This window comes from Leptopilina boulardi, unplaced genomic scaffold, assembly GCF_019393585.1.
Source record: "Leptopilina boulardi isolate dan_hultmark-lab unplaced genomic scaffold, ZJU_Lbou_2.1 LbouV2_231, whole genome shotgun sequence".
In the NCBI taxonomy this organism is placed as follows: domain Eukaryota; kingdom Metazoa; phylum Arthropoda; class Insecta; order Hymenoptera; family Figitidae; genus Leptopilina; species Leptopilina boulardi.
The window spans coordinates 104,677-131,311 of record NW_026137787.1 but is presented as its reverse complement, the minus strand read 5'-3'; the positions used below and the strand labels follow the sequence as shown (position 1 = coordinate 131,311).

The 26,635-nt window shown below is 26.1% G+C and overlaps 3 protein-coding genes across 5 annotated transcripts; 1 reads left to right on the top strand and 2 right to left on the bottom strand.

The window, feature by feature from the left end:
* Positions 1 to 206: 206 nt before the first annotated feature.
* On the top strand, positions 207 to 14,964 carry LOC127280267 (facilitated trehalose transporter Tret1-like). Of its 3 annotated transcripts, XM_051303163.1 has the most exons (4): positions 207 to 480; positions 7,823 to 11,839; positions 12,384 to 13,181; positions 13,348 to 14,964. In XM_051303163.1, the coding sequence occupies exons 1-2, from the start codon at positions 348 to 350 to the stop codon at positions 9,136 to 9,138; spliced, it is 1,449 nt and encodes a 482-aa protein (XP_051159120.1). In that variant the 5' UTR covers positions 207 to 347; the 3' UTR covers positions 9,139 to 11,839; positions 12,384 to 13,181; positions 13,348 to 14,964. The 3 variants fall into 3 exon arrangements, with proteins under 3 accessions (XP_051159120.1, XP_051159119.1, XP_051159118.1); XM_051303162.1 differs by having other exon boundaries at positions 12,384 to 14,964; XM_051303161.1 differs by lacking the exon at positions 207 to 480 and having other exon boundaries at positions 11,570 to 11,839; positions 12,384 to 14,964.
* Positions 14,965 to 17,995: 3,031 nt separating this feature from the next.
* On the bottom strand, positions 17,996 to 24,155 carry LOC127280262 (protein MTO1 homolog, mitochondrial). Its single transcript, XM_051303152.1, has 10 exons — positions 24,050 to 24,155; positions 22,737 to 23,016; positions 22,155 to 22,451; positions 20,394 to 20,570; positions 19,829 to 20,236; positions 19,570 to 19,742; positions 18,985 to 19,434; positions 18,753 to 18,856; positions 18,222 to 18,282; positions 17,996 to 18,148 (listed from the first exon to the last, which is right to left on the bottom strand). Exons 2-10 carry the CDS (start codon positions 22,963 to 22,965, stop codon positions 18,059 to 18,061), a joined length of 1,989 nt encoding a protein of 662 aa, XP_051159109.1. The 5' UTR covers positions 22,966 to 23,016; positions 24,050 to 24,155; the 3' UTR covers positions 17,996 to 18,058.
* LOC127280263 (MKRN2 opposite strand protein) lies at positions 23,024 to 23,929 on the bottom strand. Its single transcript, XM_051303153.1, has one exon. The coding sequence runs from the start codon at positions 23,627 to 23,629 to the stop codon at positions 23,024 to 23,026; it is 606 nt and encodes a 201-aa protein (XP_051159110.1). The 5' UTR covers positions 23,630 to 23,929.
* Positions 24,156 to 26,635: the final 2,480 nt, after the last annotated feature.

Here is a 26,635-nt window from a genome sequence, read left to right as displayed (position 1 = left end):
TTCGTGAAAACACTTTCCAATATTTTTGTCAATGTTCTTCAATTATAATTAATAGTAATAATTTTATTATGACAAGACATATTTCGAGTGCAGTTTCTGCACCTGACTTTTATATGAGTCACTTTTAATAAATGTAAAAATTACGATAGAAAAAAAAATACAGATAAGATTCAATACTACGTGGTAGATAAATAAATAGACATAGTTAGAGATATGCGTAATATTTAAAGTCAGTAAATTAACACGGTCATAATAAATTCTCTTTCAAAGTTAAATACACAATACTTGTTTTTATTCTCTTTTAATAAATATAAAATAACTTTTTAAGGAATAAGAATTAAAAAATTATGAAGGTAAACTTTATACGTTCGTTTTTTAAAAAAAATTATGTGTGGAAAGTACCTAGTGAAAAAAATGACACAAGTGAAATTCTTGGAAAAAGTAAAAACAATTGGATGCAATATATGGCAGTCATTAGTGGTAAATATTAAATTCCAAATAAATTTTGTAATAGTTTTAGAGAAATAATTGAATATTTCGATAAATTAATATTTGATGAAAATTGTTTATAATTGTTTTAATTTTTGCAATTAAGAGAAAGTTTTAGTTATTCGAATACTAACGTTTTTTTTTTTTTTTTTTGTATTTCACATTAATTTTTTACCATACTGAAATAAAGATACAAATAAATTTTATCGTATTTTAATAAATTTTCCAAGAGTATAAATAATTTATAATAAATATATATTATTTTACATTTATAGAATGATTCTGACCTACATAATCAGAGAGTAAAAAATTTTCCATTTTTTAAATAATGATTGGATATTTTCAGAGTTAATTAAGTTTTAAGTAAAATTCTTTATTCTTGAATCGGGAGAAAACGTCAGAGAATCTGTTTTTTGATTCAAGGATTATGATTTTATTTTAAACGAGACGACCTATCGCGCGTGTATTTATATATTAATAATTTTTTTTCTATATAACTGAACTTTTATAAAACTAATTTTCTGATGGATTGAATCTTCAAATATAATAAAATTTTTCATTTAACAAAATTTATGCCTAGAAAATTTTTTATAGAAAGTAATTTTTAATTAATTAATTTAATTTAATTCAAATATTCACTTGACATAAAATATTTTTATTAAGTGAATTCACATTTAATATAATTTATATTTAACAAAACTTTTATCAATGGAAATTTCTATTCGATCTTTTTCTAAATTTAACAGAATTGTCATTTAATAGAAATTTCGTTTTTAGTTAAAATTTTAAACAAGATAATTTCTATTTCATCGAAACACCATTTCACCGTACATTTACATATCAGATCATACACCGGGTTGAAGCATTTCAGAGGGAGTTTTAAAATCTAAAAATTAAATATTACCAATTTAATTGTGATTAATTGATTTTAAAACTTCTTCTTCTGAAATGTTTCGCCCGCGTGTATATGTATAATCTGAAATATAAAAAATCTATCAAATGGAAAATTATAAATAAAATTAATTACCTAAATATTGTTCTTTTTACATTCAATGCTTTTACTTTTGTTACTTTAATTATTTCTTTAATTGTTTTTTTACACTTAAAACAAATTTTTTTTCTTTGTTATTTTGAACTTGAAAACTTTTTGTTCTTTTTATTCGTTATTTTTTATATTTTTGTTTCAATTCGTTATTTTATTCATAAAATTTGCAAAACAATATTCAAACACTGTTTGTTTTATCATAATTTTGTAGGTCAGAAGCGTGCTAAATTTTTGATGAATTAAAATTATGTATCGTTGCAGTACAATATGAGGCATTTCATATGAGAATACGGGGTCATGTCTTGGATTTTTCTCAAAATTCGGTAAATTGTAGTGATAGTGGTGTTGAATTTGAAATTTTTGATATTTTTCGAGATATTTACAATAACAAATTTCAGCAATATTTTTTTAATTTACTTATAACTTTTTTCCTATTAAAAATAAAGAAAAATGTTATAAATGATTTTTACGCAAAAGACCTTAAACTTTTAGAAAAAAATTATAAAAAAAGAATATTAATTTTTAAACAATTTGTTTATAACTTTTAAACATGTTCTCCCTCATTAAAAAGCGCGAAAAAATCATGAATATTGTTTAAGTCATGATAAATCGATGGTTAAAATTTTGAGATGGCATTATTTTTTGTTTTCGAGATATTAATTAATTAACTAACAAAAGTTAATGAAAAATCAAATATTTTACGAACAAATAATATTAGAGTAATTTTAAAAACACCATTAGAATGCTTATCAAAATCCGCATTCAACGAGCCCTATATGAACTATTTTTGATAAACGGGTGTTAAATTAATAATAAAAATTATTTAAATAATTAATAACATTTAAAGAAATGAAGATAAATCGTCAATTCTTTTTTTATTTGGAAGATCATATAATTCTGTGTTAAATAAAACTAGTATAAATAACATTTTTAACAAATTTAAATTATTAACAGATGATTATTTGAAAATTGAGGTTTCAGCACCCTACGACACAAGTTGGAGGAGGCTGCCTACCTACTCGGCATGGTATTTTTCAGTCTTTTTCTAAATAACATTTTATAATTAATTTTTGATTCTTGGTAATACTTAATATTCTTTTTTTGACACAGAATTAGATGATCTTCCAAATAAAAAAAGAATTGACGATTTATCTTCATTTCTTCAAATGTTATTAATTATTTAAATAATTTTTATTATTAATTTAACACCCGTTTATCAAAAATAGTTCATATAGGGCTCGTTGAATGCGGATTTTGATAAGCATTCTAATGGTGTTTTTAAAATTACTCTAATATTATTTGTTCGTAAAATATTTGATTTTTCATTAACTTTTGTTAGTTAATTAATTAATATCTGGAAAACAAAAAATAATGCCATCTCAAAATTTTAACCATCGATTTATCATGACTTAAACAATATTCATGATTTTTTCGCGCTTTTTAATGAGGGAGAACATGTTTAAAAGTTATAAACAAATTTTATTTTTTAAACAAATTGTTTAAAAATTAATATTCTTTTTTTATAATTTTTTTCTAAAAGTTTAAGGTCTTTTGCGTAAAAAACATTTACAACATTTTTCTCTATTTTTGGTAGGAAAAAAGTTATAAGTAAAGCAAAAACATATTGCTGAAATTTGTTATTATAAATATCTCGAAAAATATCATAAAGGCCGTAGCCGGATAAGCAGGGTCCTGCGGCCCCCGCTCAATTTTCGTCGATATTTACAGGATCAATTAGTCTCAGTATAAAACTTTTTTTCGCCAAGTTTCAACTTCTAAAAATAATTTTGAAAAAAGTTATAACATTTTTAAAAAAAAAATAAAAATTGGATTTTCTCTTAAGCGTTTATAGTTTTTTAATCGGGTAAAAAATAGGTTATAGGGGAAGCGAAAATGCATCTAACAAAAATTTGGCGACCATTTTTGTGTAGTGGAAGGAGAAAAAAATTTTTTTTTACTTTTTATATTTTTTAAAAATATTAATTGACTTGGCACAATCACCATATTTTTTTCCTACATTCTTTAACATCCAAGAAGCAACATATTTTTTTGGCAGCTCGATCTGAGGGGTACTTGCCCGTTAAAATTAAAAAAAACTTATTTTTGGCCCCTAAAATGTATGGTATCTCTTGAAAATGGGAGGCCAACATCACCGGGCAAAGAAAATGTTAAAAAGGAAGCAAAAATGCATCTAACAAAAATTTGGCGACCATTTTTGTGCAGTGAAAGAGTTTGTGCAGTTAAAAAATATTTTTTTAATGTTTATATTTTTTAAAAATATTAATTGACTTGGCACAATCACCAAATTTTTTTCCTACATTTTTTAACATCCAAGAAGCAACATATTTTTTTGGCAGCTCGATCTGAGGGGCACTTGCCCGTTAAAATTTAATAAAACTGATTTTTGGCCCCTAAAATGCATGGTATCTCATGAAAATGGGGGGCCAACATAACATAAATATAAATCCTCCACTGCTAAAACTGTTATAATTGAATCGGATAGATTGGCGGAATACTGTGCATATGATTGTGCACTAAGAGTGTTGCAGAACTAGTAATAGTAACGAAAAGTACACGAATAATAAATGTTATTGCATTTATGATAAGTTAGATATACTAAACTTATGTTAATATAGTTTTATATAATTATAATATTAATGAAAAAAGTGCCGTGCACTAAAAATACACTTGACTTTTAATAATTGCCTGTTATTTTACTTAATGTTTCACAGTAAAAAGTAAATCTTATATTAAGGTTAATCTTAAATTAAATGATTTTTGGAAATCAACATAGTCTTAATTTAAAGTGAGCCTTGTATGAATTTAAGGTACTCATAAATCTGAATTTACAGAGTGTTTGAAATTCAACTCCCTTTGAGCCTTAATTTATAAAAGCTAAGTCTTAAATTCAGCTTGGGGCTGCTGCTTTTACCAAAAAATTGCCTTCAATATAGCACATAAAAAGTTCTGAAAATCAGCTTACATACTCCCTTTTTAAAATCAACAATGCTTGTCTTAAAAATGTTGAGTCTTAAAATAAGACTCAATTCCGCCCTTAAAATAAGATTCTCTTTTTAATGTGTTCAATTTCACTCATAAAGCTGCCAAAAGAAGGCACACATTTGCATGTAAAAAAGAAGGGGAAACAAAATAGGGCGATTGTGCCAAGTCAATTAAAAATTTTAAAAGAAAGTAAGAAGTAAAATATATTCTTACACCTTCCACTGCAGAAAATTGAACACCAAACTTTTTTGATACATTTTTGCTTTCCTTCTAACATATTTTTTGCCCGGTTATGTTGGCCTCCCATTTTCAAGAGATACCATACATTTTAGGGGCCAAAAATAAGTTTTTTTTAATTTTAACGGGCAAGTACCCCTCAGATCGAGCTGCCAAAAAAATATGTTGCTTCTTGGATGTTAAAGAATGTAGGAAAAAAATATGGTGATTGTGCCAAGTCAATTAATATTTTTAAAAAATATAAAAAGTATAAAAAAATTTTTTTTACCCCTTCCACTACACAAAAATGGTCGCCAAATTTTTGTTAGATGCATTTTTGCTTCCCCTATAACATATTTTTTACCCGATTAAAAAACTATAAACGCTTAAGAGAAAATCCAATTTTTAATTTTTTTTTAAATAGCCATAACATTTTTCAAAATTATTTTTAGAAGTTGAAACTTGGCGAAAAAAAGTTTTATACTGAGACTAATTGATCCTGTAAATATCGACGAAATTTGAGCGGGGACCGCAGGACCCTGCTTATCCGGCTACGGCCTTTCAAATTCAAAATTTGTACACTTATTTAGCACCACTATCACTACAATTTACCAAATTTTGAGAAAAAGCCGAGACATGACCCCGTATTCTCATATGAAATGCCTCATATATTTCTGTAAAATTTGAAAATAAAAATTAATAATTTGTTACTAACAAATTAATGTAATTGAGGGGCCGCGTACAATAACAACTGCTACGCTTGGTGCAACTTTTTTCTTCATAAATTTTTCTTCTAATTCTAATATTTTAAAAAAATTTAATTTTCAATCCTTTTATCCGCATAAAGATAAAAGTTGCGTTTTTTTATTATTATTGTTATTATTATTATTATTATTTGTACCTTTGTTTTAAGAATGATTTTTTTAATTTAACATTTTAGTGTTTATAAAAGAAGAATATTTTTAAATTTAATTTGTTTATAATTATTTAGTATAAAAAATTTTAATTGATAAATTAAAATAAAAAATGAACACATGTTCCCAGTAAAAGAAACATTAGGGTAACGGGTACAGTGACCGGAACACACTGGGCATACATTCAACTTTAAATGACATTTTATCGGACTTTATTAAAGGTTTAATTAGAAAAAAAAATTATGGTACTTAAGTTTAAAATTAAAAAACACTTCGATAAGAGTTTATAATATTAATTTAAAAATGTATAGTATGAAAACATTGAACGACACCCTTTAATAAAATGAAAAATATTTAAAAACTACTATTTAAGGAGGTTATAGCGGAAATAGAATTAACATTAGTAATTTAATGAAACTTAGTCCACTATTAGATAAATGTTTGAAAATTATGTAGCTAAATTTTTTAGACCTCTAGGTTCTTGTGAAAAAAGTTATAAGCGTTTATGTTTTTTAACAATTAACATTGTGTCTTATGGAAATTAAGTACTTTTTCATACATATTTACTTACCACAAAATAATTAACATTAGGAAATTGATGAAACTTTTTTTAATACAAAACACATATTTAATGATTAAATATCTGTTTAAAAAAGTGTTATTAGGTTCTTGTGGGAGCTGCAATAAATTAATTTTTAAATTTTGCGCGCTAAATTTTAAAATGTTCATTCTGATAGCACGTATGAAATACGCTATATTTAAAAAGAAAATAAAAGTTAATAAATAAAATTGATTATACATTTTTAAAATTAAATTAAAGTTAATTAAATAGAGGGATAATTGTTTTCTGAAAGTAAACAAGTGATATAGCAACCATTTGCAACTCGACTGACGTAATGTGGTGTTGCCAGACGTTTCACAGTACCGAGAAAGTCAAATCATAAAATAATGGTTTTTGTTTTGATTAGTTCAGTCAATCCCTATAACCTCTTAAGTAATATGATATTTATTAATATTATCATAAATTTTATTATTCAGATTTAATGAACAAAAAAAGTTGCTTTTAAAATATAATTATTTAACAATTTTTTCATATTTATAAAATTTGTAATCAATAAAGCAAATTTTTTTGATGTTAGTTTTGCTCCCTACTGAAAATCCCTGTATAAGATCTTGTACAATTTCCTGTACAGGATCAGCAACTGAACTTGTACAAGTTCTGACCAGTTCCTGTACAGGAAAATGCATACGAATTTGGAACAAGTTCATGTGTGAGATCTTGTACAAGATCTGGTGCAAGATCTTGTACAAGAAAGATACTTGTACAAGAAAATGTACGTGATCTTGTACAATTTTATGTATAAGTAATTGTACATGAACACGTTCATGTTCTTGCACATGAAATAGTTGTAAAATTTTTTTTTTAATAAAATTTAAGATTTTGATAATTTTTAACCATTAAGATTCGTAACTCATGCATGCTAAAAACTATTGCGCAGCTGTAAAGGTTAAAGTAAACTATTGCGTAGCCTTTGAAGTTTTTAATTTTTAGTAAAGAAAAACATGAATTAACATGTGCAAGAACATGGACGTGTTCATGTACAAGTACTTATACATGAAATTGTACATGAACATTTTCTTGTGCAAGCATCTTTCTTGTACAAGATCTTGCACCAGATCTTGTACAAGATCTCACACATGAACTTGTTCCAAATTCGTATGCATTTTCCTGTACAGGAACTGGTCAGAACTTGTACAAGTTCAGTTGCTGATACTGTACAAGAAGTTGTACAAGATCTTATACAGGGATTTTCAGTAGGGCTAGAAGGAAAAATTTTGAGGAAAATATAAACATATAAAATTTTGTGTCAACTGTATCAGTTTTTAAATATTTGTATATTAATTAATTTACTAGTGATATTTACTTCAATACTATTATTTTTATAGTATTACGGATCCTAAGGAATTTCAAAGGATCCGTAACACCCTTAATAGCAGGTTTCGTTAACTGTGAGGGTGTTGGTCACTGTACCTTTTACCCTATCTGTAAATAAAGTGAATTTAGCATAAAATTGAGAACAAAGCTTACATAAAAAAGGGTATATGTCAAGGTTGATATATAAAAATTGATGTATAAAATATCTTTAACTTACAGTTAGTACGATGAGCATCGCATCAGGTGCATTTGAAATGTGGTTATCACCAGCATTACCATACATAAAAAGTACCGATTTCAAATTTCAAGTGTCATCGGATCAAATTTCTTGGATTGTTTCTTTATTTAATATTGGCGAAATAATTGGTTTTCTTGTACATCCATTTTTTATCAATCGAATTGGCCGAAAGTATACACTACTTGCATCAGCTGTACCACAATTATTGGCATCTATATTGGTTTTTATTGCTGAAAATGTCACAACATTATATGCGGCACGAATTATTGGTGGAATTGGTTTTGGAGCTGGTTCAATTGTTCAAAATTTCTATATAAGTGAAATTGCTGAAAAAGATATTCGTGGTCGATTAGGAGCATTTCCAGCATTAGGATTTTTAATTGGTACAATGAGTATTCTATTGACAGGTGCATTTTCCACTTATGATGGAATGAATTTAACAATTCTCAGTTTTCCATTAATTTTTATGGTGAGCATTAGTTTTATGCCAGAATCACCATATTTTTATTTACAACGCAATCAAGATGAGAAGGCAATGAAAATTTTAACAAAATTAAGAGGAGTTAACGATTCAAAAAGTTTGGAATTAGAATTAAGTAAAATAAAAGAAGCCATCATTGAAGATAAAAAAAATAAAAAATTTATTCTGCGAAATTTAATTGAGACTAAACGTCACCGGAAATCATTAATAATTGTAGCAATATTAAAAATAGCTGTCGCGTTTTCTGGAGCAAGAGTTATTGCAATGTATTTTCAAGTTATTTTCAGTTACACGGGATTTACCTTGGGCCCTCAATATATCATGTTAATTATGGCACCAGTAGTGGCTGTTCTTATAGTACCAACAATTGTATTGGTTGATTATCTTGGAAGACGATTAATTATTTTGTATTCGAGTATTGCATGTTCATTGGGTCTATTTATTGTTGGTTTTTTCTTTTTTTGGAAGGATCATATTGACTCGAATGATATAAATTTATTCTCATGGATTCCATTAATTGCATTGGTTATTTTAGATATTGGATGTATTGCTCTTGCAGCAACTGCAGGTATACTATCAGTTGAACTCTTTTCCATTCAAGTGAAAAGCACTGCTCTTGCATTGCTATTTTTGGAAGGTCAACTTCTTGAATTCTTGATAAAATTAACTTTTGAAAATATCACCAACAATATTGGGATTCATGGTACTTTATGGATTTATTGTGCATTATGTTTCGGTGTATCGCTTATAGGATTTTATGTTACACCTGAAACTAAGGGCAAAACTTTAGAAGAAATTCAATTATTATTAGACTAGTTGAGAAAGAAAGTAGAAAAATTTTAGAAAATAATTATTATTTCTTTTAAATGCAAAAATTATTGATTCAAATATTATAAATATTTATTTGATAATACTCAATTAACCGAGTATGTTTGAATCGATTAAATTTTTTTTCAGTGTAATTTATTAATGTCTAATAATATCATTTTGAAGAAAATTGAAAAAAATATTAAACAATTAGTTGTTGAATATATTAATCCATCAAAAAGAGAATTTACTCTATTAGTTAAAATCAAAAATGTTTAAATAATGAATTTTATTTTCGTAGGGCGAATAAAAAATAAGTGTCTTATGTTTAAGTGTTTAATTGATTTAATTATTAATGATCCTTGCGTTTAAAATATAAGAAACAAAGAGAACAAAAATTTAAAAAATTCTTTCTCAACATTATAGTTGCCTATGAATGTTTATTTTACTTATAAATTACGCGTTGTTATTTATATATTTTTTTTTTATTTTCGGTATAATCCCAAGAAGCACGTAATATAACCTCAATATCAAGGTAATATTACACGTGAGATTCGTAATATAACGCTGTAATATTACAGTAATCTTACAGTGATCTTAAAATGTCCGCCTCAAGGTAATATTACCGGGAATATTACTGTAATATTAACGGTAATTTTACAGTAATATTAACGGTAATATTACAGTAATATTACAGACTGATTTAAGTTATTCATAAAGCATAAAAAACGTAAATATATTATAAGTCAATTTGGCTTGTTGGTAAAACTCTGAACTCGTGTGCTTTGAGTTCGGGGTTCGATTCCCTGGATGGGTAGATTTTTTTCGTAAAGAAATGTTCCCATAATATTACTGTAATATTCTCTTGTAATATTACCTTAATATTACGGTATAATATTACTGCAATATTACTGTAATATTACCTTATTATTAGCGCGTAATATTACAGAAACATTACCGGTAATATTACCTTGAGGCGGACATTTTAAGATCACTGTAAGATTACTGTAATATTACAACGTTATATTACGAATCTTACATGTAATATTACCTTGATATTGAGGTTATATTACGTGCTTCTTGGGATTGAGGGTCTGGATGCTATAAGGTTATACGCGCCACATTAATTAAATGACGCGTATCACCTTATAGCATCCAGCCCCTCAAGAAGATTCTATCGGTAGAAATTTCTAAAAGTTATTTTATTAGAAACTTATACAATTTTTTAATAAAATAACTTTTAAAAATTTCTACTAAAAAAAATAAATAAATTGTGCACTAAAATAAAAAAAAAATTAATTTATAGGTGTACAATTAAGGACGTTTTATATCCAAAAATGCAGACCTCTAGAAAAAAATATTATTAAATAGTATTTAAATATATGTAGTTTTTAAAAAAATTATTTAGTATCTTTTAACGTATTTTTTTAAATTTTGTAAAACTGATAAAATTATTATCAACGAAACCGAAGAATAGTAATAACATTTTTTGCACTAAAAATAAAAGATTGCAGTTTGCTTTTATATCATTTAGAAAAGTATACATTTTTATCGATAGCTTTAAAAGTTATACATAACAGTAGCTTTAAAATTTAAGAATCTTTTATTTAAAAATTTTTACGTCTTATGTAGTGGGTTCATTCAATTATAACTTAAGCATCTAAGGAGGAGGGGGGGAGGGTTCTTCAGTTGCTAATGCGCCATACATAATTTTTATTTTTCCCATTACAATATATGTTTATTTGGGGGAGGTGGGGGTCCAAAACCCTTGAAAATATGCTTAGGTAATACATAAAATATACATATATATGTCCACCCTTTTTCAACTTTGCTCTTAAAATGCTAAATAATGTTTTTGAAAATTTTCAAAAACAATTTTTGCTGAAAAGTCATGAGGAAAATTTTCTAAAATTCTAAATTGCAATTTTTCTGCAAATAAATTTTTAAGTTTTCTCAAAAGTTATTTTATTGTCAAAAATTTTTTATTTGATTATTTCTCTTATATTTTCCTGTGATTTAATTATTTTAATTTTAAAAAAATTTTGAAAAATTTTTAAATTCTAAAAATTTGAGAAAATAACTTTTCAGAAATTTAAAAATTTTATTTGTATAGAAAATTTTCAGAAACCTTATTTAGCATTTTTGTAGCAAATTTGCAGCAAGCTTTCTGGATAACAATACAGGTTATATATCTTGTCCAATTTTTAAATTTAAATTGACCAATGAAAATATTTCACAAAAAAAAACCGTAAACTGAAATCAAGAATTTAAATATTCTTAAAATATGCGCCAAGAAATCCAAGAATATATTCTTAATTTCAGTTTACGAGTTTTTCTGTGTTATTATTAGTTTCCTTTTGTTAATTATAAGAAATTTATATTATTGTTAAATTGTAAATTTAATTATGTTTTAACTTTTTTATTTTCTTTATTTTTGTTCAATATTATTCTTTATGTCAACTTTTTGTTTAAAAAAAGCCATTAAAATAATATTGGTTTATATGTGTAACAGTAAAAGAAAGTTATCATTTAAAAACTGCCAACATAAAATAATCAATAAAAATTTTGTGATACAGTGAACCATTTGTAAACTTTAGTTGCACAATAATTTTCAGTTCCATAATATAGTCACTCTACTGAACGTATATCGTTATTTGTTATCTTCTCAAAAAAAAAAAAAAAAAAAAAAAAAAAAAATAAGCAAGAGAAGGTAAAATTTAATCTTTTTTATTTAAAGTATATCAAAGCAATTTTTTTTGTTTGTAACAATTTTAAATTTATATACAATATGAGGCAAACATTTCTGAAGTGGACCAATTCAAAAAAAAAAAAAAAATTTCTTTGATCGGTCTGCAATTTTCATAATATTTAGAAATAAAAATTATTGTTTATTAATAAAAAGGTCAAAAATATTTTTGATTTTCAAAAAAAAAATGGAATAAATTTTGAACTTTTTTAAAAAAACTTTTACATTATTCAAAAGAACAGGAAAAAATGTTTCGAAATCATATAGGTCAAATTTTTTTTCACTCTTTTATACAATAGTTATGATTTTTCAAAAAGTCCAGTGTACACATTTGGGCTATTGGTATACTTTAAGAATTTCGCCCCATATATATTGACAAACATTTATATATTTATAACAATATAACTTTTATATTTGCAAAATTGTTCAAGATGTATTTGTCAATAACTTGAAAAATATTCTTGTTATTAAAAACAAATTAAACAAAGTATACACATGTTCATTTCAGTTCTATTAACAAAAAATCTGCGGTCATTGAAAGTGCAGAATTACTATAAAAGAAGAACTAAAAGAGAAATTAATAAATGAAAGGAAATATTAATTGTAACAACATACAATGAATAGCACAACAATATATGCTCAATATTTATCAAATTTACAGCTTTTTCCTGTTTGTGTTTTTTTGGGTATCACCTTTTATAAGAGTTACTTTCTTTCACTAGATGAAGAAGAAGAAGAAAGTCTAGATTACCCTGAACTATTTACTTTTTTTGAATATTTTGATAATTTGGACAATGAATTTGAGATGAAAAATCAATTTTTACAAAAACTGCTAAAAGAAAGTCTACCTTCTCAGATTGAAGATTATGACATACCTAATACAAAAAACGTTGATGAAAAATATCAATACATCATCAAGACAAGTATAATCTACGTACGAGGTGTAGAAGATAAATCTTTAAGAATTGAAATATTCGACCAACCAAAGAATAAAATGTTCCAGTTTTATCAGGATTTTAGTCAAAGTCAACGTTTTCCGTTAAATTACATCGATAAAAGCCGATGTCTTTTGGAAACAGGTGTCGAATTTAGTTTTTTTATAACTAAAAGTATGTATGAGAAATATATTTCACCAATATTCCAAGGAAAAAATTCTCAAATGACAAGAAATTTGGACTTTCCCTGTTCTTTGGATGAATCTTTATACAATAGCTGGACAATGGCACTAAAACAATTTTGTGATAAAGGCATATTTGGTATAAGAAAAGATAATGTTTTATTGGACAGAGTTAAAAAAATTGTCGAGGTAATTAATAATTGTCAAATCGTAGAACTAGAAAAACAAAGAACTGAGAATAAAAAACAAATAAGTATGTTTTTTAGAGAAACATATTTTAAAAAATGTAATGCTTTAAATAATAGTATAAAAGAAGAAGATGTGTTTTTTTTTAATGATATTACTCTATTGACAGATGATGTCAAAGTTGGAAATATATATAGGCAAAAGTCAATCAATTCTTCAGGCGTTACAGATGTTGTTTTTCATATAACATTTAATTCTAAACAAGGACTTATCGATTTAGCTGCATTTAATGAAAGGTTTAAAAATCAATACATTGTATTTCCAGAAGTTGCGTTCATTGTAACATATAAAAGACAATTTAAAGAATTTCTACAAATGGATCTGATGGAAAAACCTCTTACTATAGCCAAATGGAAGTCGATTAGAAAGAATATATATATGTCATTTACCAATAAAGAGAAGTCTAAAAGAATGAAAATTATTGAGAATGCTGCATACCTTACATCCTTAAAAACTGTCTATAATTTAAATGAGACGGAAGAATATTTAAAACAATATATTTTAAACATTGATGATGAGATTATAAGTTCAGTTCCTTCTTATAGTATGCTAGTAAGAGAGATTCAAGAAGGAGAAGAAGATGAAGAATTAAAATTGTCACACATATATAAGCCTTATTTTATGAGTTCTAGTAACATTGTCATTGATGATGTGCTATTTAACAAAAAAAATACATTATATCCGGTTAATTATTTGAATGATGAAATTGTTATGATAAGATATGTTGCTAATGAGTTTATTGATTTGGATGTAATAGAACCTGTATTTAAAAAATATTTGAATGAACCTAAAATTAAGCACAACATTAACTTTTGGCAATACTATTTTATCATTAAAGTTTTTTATGAAAATGAACACGATGATTATTATATACGTGCAATTAATGTTGCATTATATTCACAGGCTATGAGGCAATGTGATGAGGAATCTGCCAATGTTGAAAAGATCTATTATCGTGCTGAGTATATACCTATTAATGAATTCAAAATTTTATCAGAAATTGTAAATGGTACGGTATTAAATTATCAAGAAACCTATGAAATTCATTATACTAAAAAAGAAGCATTGGAAAATTGTCTATTTACTAATTCTTCTTCTGTTGGTAAATTAATTATTCACAAACTGAGAATTAAAAACCAAGCTTTATTATTAGATTTAAATCGTATAATGAATAAAGGTTTAAAAATGAAGTACTTACTTACTCGAGTTATTGTATTGAAGAAAAATATCATGAAGCCGATAACAATTGAAGGTGAAGAAGTTATGGAACTGATAGAAACTGACGACTATATTCCAAAAGAGAAGAGAATAGTTCAACTAGCACGTCTGATTAGTGAACAATTTTATGACGACGAACTTACGACAATGGTATAGGATCAGACGATTGTGATGTTGATATAATAATGACTTGAAATCATATAATGTTATTTCTTTTTCCTTCATAATAAATCTGTGGCATTTTCACTTTAAAAAGTAGTCATCTTATTATAAAACACAATGATAGTCACTTTTATAAGATATTTTCCAAAAAACTATTAAAAACATCTTAAAATGCATTAATTTTTAAGATGTAAGAATGGTTACAGGATCTTTTAAACATTTTAAAAGTGACTATACAATGTAATTTAAAATATTTTTTTTTTTTTTGTATTATTTTGACGATATAAAAAAATTTGTTGTATTTCGTAATACAATACATTTAATAATAATGATCTATGATTGAATATTCTATTTGTTTTATTTTTCTCCTAGTGTTCTTCCTAGTGTCAAAATTTTAAGTCAATCGGAGCAAAATTTAAAAAAAAAATCTGCCCGCTCCCCCTTCGGGGTAGCGGACACATTCTCATCCGCGCTTCGCGCGGGGGGGCTCGCTACGCTCGCGGGTTTGAACGCGCCTTGGGGCGCGAAGAGCACTCCGTCGCGCTACGCGCTCCAAATGTTATGCTAACTCTACATTTAATATTATATTATAATATTTTAATATAAAAATTATATCTAATAATTTTATTATTATTATATAGGATTAATTTTCTTAAAGTTCTTCGACTTTAAGGAGAACATTCTCATCATGGCACTCGCGTTTCACGCTCGAATGTATGATGCGGAATTAGAAGTGTTTTTGAGTATTTGGATTTTTCATTATTTAAATATATGAAACATTTGAGCAAACGAATACATTTAAGGGGTTAGTATCTCATCTCCATTATTTTTTTCAAATAGTTTTTTTAATTACACAATTTATTTTATTTACTTCAAGCTTGTTATACATAAAAGTAAGGGTTATATATACTATTCCCAGTTGAAAAATCTTGTACAATATCATGTACATTTTTTTGTTCAAGTTAGTACTTGCAGTAGTAGTAGTACTTGCACATTCGCGTGATCTTGTACAAGAGCAGAAAACGAACCTGTAAAAAGAATTGGAACAAAGTACATGAACCTGTACAGGTACATTCAAGTGTATTTGTTTGCGACTTTGTGACTGTTGTGTGTGCAAAATTGCAAATCTATTTGTTTCGATTTATAAAAGTTATTTTGTCAACAACATTTTATGTCTATATACGTACGTACAAACATACATACATACATACATACATACATACAGACACACAGACAGACACTTTCGCCGGACCATGTTTTTTTGACTCAGGGCACCTCAAAACGTAAAGATTTCATGGAAATAGTAAAAGTCAATTTTCGACCAATTATAATACCTTCTCATGTGATGAGAATGTAAAAATAAATGCTTTTTTCATTAAAATCTTAAAAACGTAAAGAGATAGATAATAATGTTTAATGGGAAAGTTGTAACTGATAAAATTTTGAAGAAAAAAGTCTCTGGGGTCATTATGCCAAGATGAATACATTACAAGATAATTGAGTGAGAAATTCTGATTTTTGTGTAAAAAAATATAAATAATATGTATATGGAGTGGTTTTTTTTAAATTGATATTTTTTTCACTTGTATCATATTTTCTGATTCTATTATGATGAGAATGTGTCTATTTTATGGACTGATTTTTTTCACCCCATTAATAAAATTAAATTTTTTATAAAAAATGTCTTTTTTGGCGTTTTTTAGGTGTTTTTCGACAATGAAACCACTGTAACTTTTACAATTTTAATGTAATCAAAAAATTTTATTTAAAAAAAATGTTTTCTTCTTCCTGGACTGTAATGCTGTGTAGAGAAAAAAAATTTTTTTTTAAAAAATTAAATTTCAAAATTTTGAAAATCCCGCAGTTTTTGCATTTTTTGATGAAAATGGCTGGCTAACGAACTTAACCTGTATTTTGATACTAACTTTGTGTATGCAAAATTGCAAAACGATTTGTTTCGATTTACAAAAGTTATTGTGTCAACAACATTTTGTGTCTACATACGTACATACATACATACATACATACACACAGACAGACACTTTCGCCAAACCATGTTTTTTCGACTCAGGGCACCTCAAAACGTAAAGATTTCATGGAAATAGTAAAAGTCAATTTTCGACCAATTATAATACCTTCTCATGTGATGAGAATGTAAAAAATTAAGAAAAATTCTTAAAAATTCATGTTTTTTTTATTAAATAACCATCTAAAATTTGTTTATTTTTAAATTTGCAATATTTTCCGATACACCACTTGAAAATGCGATTCCCGTGCCATAAGAAATGTCAATTGTCAAATTTTTTAAATTGTGTTTTAATGTTTAAAAATAATGCCATACTTCAAGTAAAATTTTTGTACATCTGGTTCCGTATATTAAATATTTTAATAATATATTAAATATTATTTAAATATGTAGTTCTCAAAAAATTATTTTATATTTTTTCTATTTTATTAATTTTCTCAAAACTGATAAATTTATCAACGAACCTGCAGTATAGTAATAAAATTTTTTATACTAAAAATAAAAGATTGCGGTTTTTGCATTTTCATTTAATGTATATATATATATATATATATATATATATATATATATATATATATATATATATATATATATATATATATATATATATATATATACATTTTTGTCGATAGCTTTTAAAGTTATTCATATAACTGCTTTAAAATTTAAGAATTTTTTATTTCAAAATTTTTAAGTCTTATGTAGGTTTATTATTTTCAGGAACCACAAAACATTTTTTAAGTTTCAAAAAAGTAAATTAAAGCTATGATCTTAAAGATTATGTTGTAAAAGTTAAAAAATTTTCCACACATTATTCTAGATTATGCCGGGAGTCAAAAACATTAGTACAAAAATAGGAAAATTGTATATTCATTTCTTGAAAACCTTTCCGGTGTTATAATCGCACTAAAAAGTAAAAAAAATTCTTTATGTCCCATTTTACTCGATCAGGCGAAATAACTTTTAACCATTTGATTTTACAAAAAAAATGTTTTAGACAAAAGTTGTTGTCCTCAAAGGGGGACATCCAGTGGTGACTTTGAATTAGGTGATGACCTTCATTAGGTCATTTCAAGATTAACTCATTTTTTTCAAATCGAATCATCTACTTTTTATGTTACAAATCGAAAGAGCAAGAAATTCCACGTTTAAATCGTCGAATTGCTTTCTTTCTATAAATTTTTTTTCAATGAGTAGGTATTTTTGCTAACTTTTGAAGGTAAAATTTTTAAATTCAAACCAGTTTTATAATAATTAAAAATTTATAGCAAAACGATTTGAGAAAAAGTAAATCAAAGCTAGTGAGTAGAGAAATAAAAAATAATATAATAAAAAATAATATAATAAAAAATAAATTGAGACATTATTTATTTACAAATAATATACAAATGCCGTGATAGAGGCGAATAAAAAACTATAAAATTTGTTCATGTCGTTTTAGAAAATTCATCAGCTTCCAAATTGCAGAAGGTGTCACGCCGGAAATTTTGTTTGCTGCCGCAATCTATAAATAAACAAACAAACCTGAAAGAAAATAGTTGTGTATGCAACGAGCAATTTAAAAATAGTTTACTTACAGTTTGTGGGTTTGCTGCAATAAGTTTTTCCCTATCTTCCATTGAAATATTTAAAGAGTCTCTGTATACATTAAAACCAAATTTAATGAATAATATTAATAACTGGATGAAAATTTCCCAACTGGGCCACTTAAAACTGACTTTTAAAATTTTTAATATTTTTTTTCATAATCTATTGCGGGAAGCCGAATTAAAAACATTCCTGAAATGCGTTTTTTAAAAAATTAATTTTTTAATTATTTATTAACAATTGAATATTTTGTTACCTTTCCACTAAATTTGCAATATTTGCAAATTTAAAAATTTAGTGGAAAGGTAACAAAATATTCAATTGTTAATAAATAATTAAAAAATTAATTTTTTAAAAAACGCATTTCAGGAAGGTTTTTAATTTGGCTTCCTGCAATAGATTATGAAAAAAAATATTAAAAATTTTAAAAGTCAGTTTTAAGTGGCCCAGTTGGGAAATTTTCATCCAACTGTTTTTTTCTTTTAATTATTTTTCAATCCAATTATTCAATTTTTACTTACGCATTGTAATCTAAATCCTTTGGTATACGCATTTGTTCATTGATTTTAAGTTCATTAATTTCACACTCTTGAACTAAGACACAACGCTCATAAATTGATTCAATCTACAAATAGTCAAAAAAAATTTTTTTACAGGAAGAATATTTGTAAAAATTATCTTATATAGATAATTTTCTATAATGTATAGAAAATTTAAAGAAAAAAATTATTAATTTGAAAATTAAATCATTACCTTTACTCTATTTGCTAAAATTAAATCTCCTTTGTATTGTCCAAAAATGTCGGGTATTTTTTCTATTAAAGTTTGAAAATCAACGTTATAATTTGTAACACCTAAAATGTCAAAAGAATTTTTCAAATCAGTTGTTGTACTGTTAATTGAAAGTAATTTTGACCATGATTGGTTAGATTTTTTAACTGATTTTAATAATTCAATGCAATTTGACATTTTCTCATGTAAATTGCGTGTTTTTTCTAATCTCTCATTTGAAACAAGTCCAGTTTTAAATCCTTTATACGTGAGTCTTTGATCTGCATTATCGGGTCTCAGTGACAATCGAAATTCAGCTCTACTTGTAAACATTCTATAAGGTTCAGTTGTTCCTGCCGTTATTAAATCATCAATCATAACACCAATGTAACCTTCACTTCGACTTATAAAGAGAGATGGTTTTTTTAAGACCTATAAAGAAGAATAGTAAAGAGATATTAAAAATGTATTTACATATTTAAAAAAAAATTTACCAAAAAAGAAAAGAAAAAATTGCATTTCATTAAATGCAACAAAAAATTGTTTTTAGCAATTTTAAAAGTCTACTTTTGCAGCGGCATTCGCTCCAGCGACTATTCCCTGCGCAGCAGCCTCTTCGTAACCTGTTGTTCCATTTATTTGTCCAGCAAGAAATAAATTAGAAATTCTTTTTGTCTCCAGCTCTGGAGTTAATTCTCGAGGATCAATATAGTCGTAAGTTACACCGTATCCTGGTCTAACTATCAAAATTATAATAATCAAATTATGTTTATTAATTATAAACACTGTTGGACTTAAATAAAAAAAAGAAAATAATTAAACGAACCTATTTCGACTTTTTCTAAACCAGGAATACATCTAAAAAGTTCCTGTTGCTTATCAACTGGCAAGGTACAAGACATTCCCTGTGGATAAATTAACGGTGAATCAAGTCCCTCTGGTTCCAGCCAAACTTGATGTCGATCTTTATGAAATCTCAATACTTTACTTTCAAAACTAGGACAATAACGTGGTCCTGTAACTTCCTCCGTCACGTGTAAATTACAATGTAAATTATCTTTGACAACTTTAGCTGCCATTTCATTTGTAAATGTCAAATAGCAATTCACTTGCTTCTCCGGCTCTAACCATACTTTTTCATTCATAAATGAAAATGGTGTTGGCAATTTGTCCGGTGGATTAATTGTACATTGGGAAAAATCAATTGTTGATTTTGCAAGTCTTGGTGGAGTACCTAAAGTAGAAAAAAAACGTCGCATCTTTGATAAATACTTTAGTGTTTTGAATTATTTCAAAATTTCCCATCGTAGATCGTTTAAAGAAGTTTTTATAAACAAAAACACTATAATTTTAATAACAATGAAATTTTATTAAAAATAATTATATTTTACCTGTTTTAAGTCTTCCCATTCGAAATCCTAAATTTTCTAAAGTACTTGCTAAAGCAATACTGGGCTCATCACCAATTCGTCCAGCTGGTCTCTTTTCTAAGCCAATATTAATTACTCCTTTGAGGAATGTTCCTGTTGTTATTATAACTGTGCTGCTAAATATTTTCGTACCATTCTCTAAAAAAAAATAATGTTCATCAACATTATAATTATTATGAATTTTACATTTATTATGTACACAGTTTTTAAAGGTATCAATTTGGCTTGCAATATTTTGATACCCATAAATGATATCAACTTGATTCTAATTATTTGGATCATTTTTAGTAATGATACGGGAAATTGGGATCATTTTTTGATACCAAAAATTGGTATCATTCCTAAAAATGATCCAAATAATGAGGATCAAGTTGATAACATTTATGGGTATCAAAATATTGTATAATTTGATCCAAATTTTTAGGATCAAATTGATGACTACAGAAAAATTGTGTTCGGATTTGTCTGTAATTATTTTGGTAGCTTCTACCATGAAAAATACTTGACTAACCAGAATTTTAAGTCTCTATCTCATAAAGAAGTCTCGCAATCGTAAATTTATGAAAAAAATGTAATTTTTTTAAATCAAGGTTGAAAAATCAATTTTTGCTTTAAAAACCGTAGTTTTTGTCGAAAAAAATATTGTAAATATGCTATTCGTTAGGAAATTTTTCAAAGGAATTGAATGACGTTGGAATTTTTAAGCTATCTCTTAACGCATGTACAGTAAATTAAAAAAACTGCTTTTTCTTTAAAAGTCCATATCTTAAAAACACCTATAGCTATTTAGCTCAAATTTTCAGGAAAGATAGTTGAAAGTTCATAATTTAAAATGGTGATAAAACAAAATTGTTTTTTTCTTTTTTTAGTTTTTTGACTACACCCTCACAGCACCGAAACTTTCCTAAAGATTTATTTGAAATGTTCGGAATATTTAATTGCAATGTTTAGTGAAAATTGAGTAAAGATTTAAATGTCCCGATTAAATAAATGTTCAGGAAATTTTCGCGCTAAACATTTATTCAAGTGGGACATATAAATCTTTACACAATTTTCATTAACACTGCAATTAAATATTCTGAAAATTTCAAATAAATCTTTAGGAAATCTTTAGGAAAGTTTCGGTACTGTGGGGGTATTTTTACAAAAAAGTGCGATAAATCAATTTTTTTAGTAATTTATTGTAGTTTTTTCAGTTTTGTACGCATGCGCCGTTATAGAGAAAAAATCTGAAGCCAAATTCGAAATCCTCGGAAAATTGAAGGTCTTTTGCGTAAAAACCATTTACAACATTTTTCTCTATTTTTAGTAGGAAAAAAGTTAAAAGTAAAGCAAAATAATATTGCTGAAATTTCTTATTGTAAATATCTCGAAAAATATTATAAATTTCAAATTCAAAATTTGTACACTTATTTAGCACTACTATCACTACAATTTACCGAATTTTGAGAAAAATCCGAGACATGACCCCGTATGAAATGCCTCATATATGCAGCTATGTTCTTATTTAAAATTCTAAACCATCTCATTGATTCGTCATATTTGTTAAATCTAATCAATATCAGAGTACCAAGATTATCGTCAAGACAAAATGTATACCATTTTATTTAATAAATTTACCATCACCTTTAATGTTTACAGCACCTTTTTTTTTGCATGTTATCATATTGAGAAATAAATTAATATAAAATATATTTTGTAAATATTTTAAGAAAAACATACTTAAAATTACTCCACAACATTGAGATTCATCCTGGAGTATTAAATCTTCAACGGAGGCTTCACAAATTTCCAAATTTTTTGTATTAAAAATTTCAGCCTGCAAATGTTGTTTATACAATTTTCGATCAATTTGAGCTCTCAAACCCCATACAGCTGGGCCTTTACTACGATTGAGAATTTTATAATAAATTCCCGATATATCGCAAATTCTTCCACAAACACCATCGAGAGCGTCAATTTCCCTCATAAGATGACCTTTACCAATTCCGCCAAATGATGGATTACATGACATTTCACCTAAAAATAAAAAAAAAAAAATAAAAAATTTTCAAGATGATGAAGTCCACAACGTTTATAATTAACAATTAGAAAAAAAAAATATTTTTTAAGAGGAAAAATTATAAAATATTTTTTAAAAATAATTTTTTGATCAATAAATAAATAATTTTTAAGATGAAAATTTATATAATTTTTCATTTAAAAAAAATATTTCTTTAAAAAAAAAATTGTGAACTTCAGCACTGTAAATTTTTCTATTATTAAAATATTGAAAAAAATTATTAATAAATTACTAATTTATACCAATTGTGCTTTTTTTATGAGTGACAAGTAATGTTTTTGCCCCCATTCTAGCGGCAGCTGTACATGCTTCTGTACCGGCATGACCACCTCCAATAACAATAACGTCGAATTTATTTTCATTATTTTCAAATGTTTTCAAAGAACGCAATGCAATGTAGCCGCATTTTCTTCCAAGAAATGAAAATTTTATTCTTGAAAATGAAATGTTTGACAAATTTCTCAAACCCATTATTATAATTCGACAATGTGGAACATAATTTAATAAATATTTTTAAAAAATCTAAAAATTAATTTTGTACGATATAATTATTAGTTAATAATTTTCTATACAATGAAATAAATCTCATAGCTTCTTGAAGTTTTGGTAAAATTAAATTCTCACACATTTCTTCTTTATTCATAAATTGAATGTTTTCAAATTTTAATAATTCTAAAAATTCAATAATAAAATTAAAACAATTGAATGTTAATTCGTGATAATTATTTGTTTTCCATTTTGAATTTTTTGTGATAATTTCAAGTGTCTCATCCCAATGTAATTCCCATGATTTGGGAATTAATTTCAATGAAATGCAATTGGTCCACTTTGAAAAATCATTTTTTACTAAACCACGTTTATCAAATTCGAAAATTTCACCATTTGAATTTACCACTCCAATATGTAAATCTTGATTTATATTGAAATTATGAAGAAAATCACCGTACGATGGTCTTAAAATAATACTCGTAGGATTTTGTTTTGCATTAATAAATGGATATGGAATTTCAAAAGGTTCCAATTTAAATGTGACAATTGATTTTTTACAAAGTGGACAAATTGATGGTACTTTGTTGCAAAAAATTGATTCCGACAAACAATGTTTAAAGCAAATTATCGTTGGTCGTGAAGTCATTAGATAAAAAAAACGACAAAAAAATTGTTATCACTTCGTACTAAGAAATAGTAATGCAATTTTTTCCTGTTTAAAAAAAATCTAGTTTCTGATAATAGCTTTGTAATCGAAAAAAACGATAATTTTTTAAAAATTAGAAATATATTCTATTGGAAAATTAATTTCTGTTATAAAAAACAGAAAACAAAATTGGAGGTTATGTTTCACGAACTTGGTGAGAAATATATATAGGGTAATTATAGATAACGATAAAGTTTAAATAATAAACAAAGTTGATTGAAAAAAATTGTAAAAACAGTGCTAATTAATTAACATTTAAAAAATAACTTAAAACTTGAGAGTGTTTAATTTGTCACAGAACACAAAACTACACAAAATAACAATTCTTTAAGAATATTTAAATAGTAATTGTAAAATCACTTTTAGTTTTTATTAAAATGTGAAAAAGAACTTTGAAAATTGTCACTTTTTACAATAAATATAACCTGTTACTAGAACATGTCAAATTTTAACAATGATTCTTATGGAAAAATTATGAACTACATTACCTTCAAATAACTTACCGACTGTTGATGTACTGTTAGCGAACGTTAGTCATACGTAAAATATTAGGAACTCAAGGAAAAAAAAGGAAACGAAAACAAAGAAAGTGAAAAGATTGTTAAACACAACATTTATTTATTACAAATAAATAATTGATTAATTAGGAAAATGTTAACTACAACGGGTAACTGAAAAAAAAATCAAAGTTTGACAAGCGTTGTCGTCGGCGAGTAGTTCATGAAATTACCGCGGGAAATTTTGTGTCGCGCTGCAATCGTCTAGCAGCTGATCCACACCACTGAAATTGTTGGTAGAGGTATACAAACACACCTGTACATTATTTTCAAGCCGCATATCTGCGCGGGTGGACTGTGGTGTACGGAATCTCGGTAACGTCGCGACGCTGCAGTGCGTTTCGTGTTCTGAAACGGTGTGTTTCTATACTCGGTTATTCAGTGCGACGATCCCCGGTGTGTGGACGACGAGTCTCTCTCGGTGAGACGATTACGAAAGAGGAGTGAAAGGATTGAAGATCTCTTTGCCCATAGAGTGTAAGAGAGTCTCTCAACGGTTTTTCAACGACAGGTGAGTTTTTTTTTTTTTTTTTTTTAAGGTTATTTTTCATGGTGTGTCGCGTTCCGTTTTGTTGTTGATAGTATCTTTTCGTCTTGGATTAAAGATTTCTTTGTCAGGTTCAAGTTGCACACAATTTGGCACGTGGTCCTCAATATCGACAAATTTTTCTCGTGTATATATAAAACACATACTAAGAGGTGACTGACACCTGATGCGTCAGTGAACATGATACTTGTGTTATTAAATGCAGTTCTTTTTTTGGCTTTAATTAAAATTTTTTGTGCGGTTAAATAGTTGATGTGTGTATGTTTTTTTTTAAATACTGGTGTGGAAAGGATTTTAAGATCAACATAATATAGTTTAGTGTTCTGGTGATATTTGACAGTTGTTTCTTGTGATGTTTGCTTAGTGTTACATTTTTGAGAGGAACGACCTAGGAACGAATGTGCGTCAGTAAATAGAAATTATTACGTCATTTAGACGAATTATAATTATATCTGCGTTATTGAGGGCAGAAAATTTAAAAGATATATTATAATTATTATATGTTTATAAATTGTAAATGTTCAAATTTTTAGGAAGTGTTTGTTTAAATACTTTTTACTTCAATTAGCGTGTGGAGCTTTTGTTTACATTCTTTTACACTTCCTCTTGAGAGTAATGACATGATTAAATAATAAGTTATATTCCTGCAAGTAACTGTAAAAAATTGTTTTAGGAAATTTCTTCAAAATTATGAGTTGACATAAAAAATAACAAAAATTTTTTTTTATAAATGAATTTTTCATGAATTTCTTGTAAAAATTTTTTAATTTATATAATCAAAAAAAAAAAAAAAAAAAAATTTTACATAAGAAAACCCACGGGGGAATATTTGCATGTGGAATCACGTGACCTGACATTCACGAAAGTCATTTCTTAAGTTCCTGTTATTCTTGGTATCAAATTATTTGCTTATACTGAAATTTTAGAGGTGCCTGTCAAAGATAATATGACGAAAGAAATTTATACAAAACATAATTGAATAATATTTTTTTAAATTAAATGAAACTAAAATAAAAATTACATTGTTTACAAGTAAAAATATAATGTGTTAAATTTAATGTCGCATAAAAAAAAGATTTTTCATCGGTTATATAGATTACAGAATATTCTCTCTCATATAATAGTATATATAATCCAGTCCCTTTTAATGGTCAGAAAATACTTTCAATGGAATATAATGTATATTTATTATTCTTTTTATTTGCAAAGTTATAACATGGGTTTTTTTTATGAATGAACGAAATTTAATTTAAAGAACAGTAGAAGAAAAATAAATAATTTTATTAATTTTTTTAATATATTTTAAAAAAAATTAAAATTAAGGTTGCAATGGTGATCCCTAAAATTACTATTAGATTATAGGGACATTTATAAAATTCTAACATAAGTTGGCAATACTGTGTTCATTTGCTTTTGAGAGAAGTTCAAATGGATTAATTAAAAACCACATGCAACTGTCAATGGTGCAAAATAAAACATTTTTCAAAAATTTCTAATAAACATCGTGATAAAATCACTTGAAAGTAAATAATTATTATTTTAAATTAAAAGTAATATTTTGATAATTTTTTCTTTTGTATGTATAATATGAAGGATTAATATTTATGTAAAAACGTTCATTTCAAGAAAATAACCTTAATTATTAAAAAAAGCCCATGGCCAAAAGTGGTATGACAAAAAAAAAAAATTTTTGACCACTCTATTTTATAGGTTAAAATTGACATAAATTGATTTTGATAATTCGTAGCTTTTTATAGTACTTTTTATAGTAAATGAATTTATTTAAAAAATATGATAACATTATATTTATTTTGATTCTATAACATTCTTTTGTTTTTTATA

Bases quoted from the DNA above. Each gene is read 5' to 3' on its own strand.
- LOC127280267 (XM_051303161.1), top strand. From the start codon at position 12,492: ATGAATAGCACAACAATATATGCTCAATATTTATCAAATTTACAGCTT.
- LOC127280262 (XM_051303152.1), bottom strand. From the start codon at position 22,965: ATGGGTTTGAGAAATTTGTCAAACATTTCATTTTCAAGAATAAAATTT. The intron at 19,435-19,569 runs GTAGACTTTTAA...TCTTCTTTATAG, and splicing joins GAGCGAATGCCGCTGCAAAA to GTCTTAAAAAAACCATCTCT. The intron at 18,149-18,221 runs GTAAGTAAACTA...GTTTATTTATAG, and splicing joins TTGCAGCAAACCCACAAACT to ATTGCGGCAGCAAACAAAAT.
- LOC127280263 (XM_051303153.1), bottom strand. From the start codon at position 23,629: ATGACTTCACGACCAACGATAATTTGCTTTAAACATTGTTTGTCGGAA.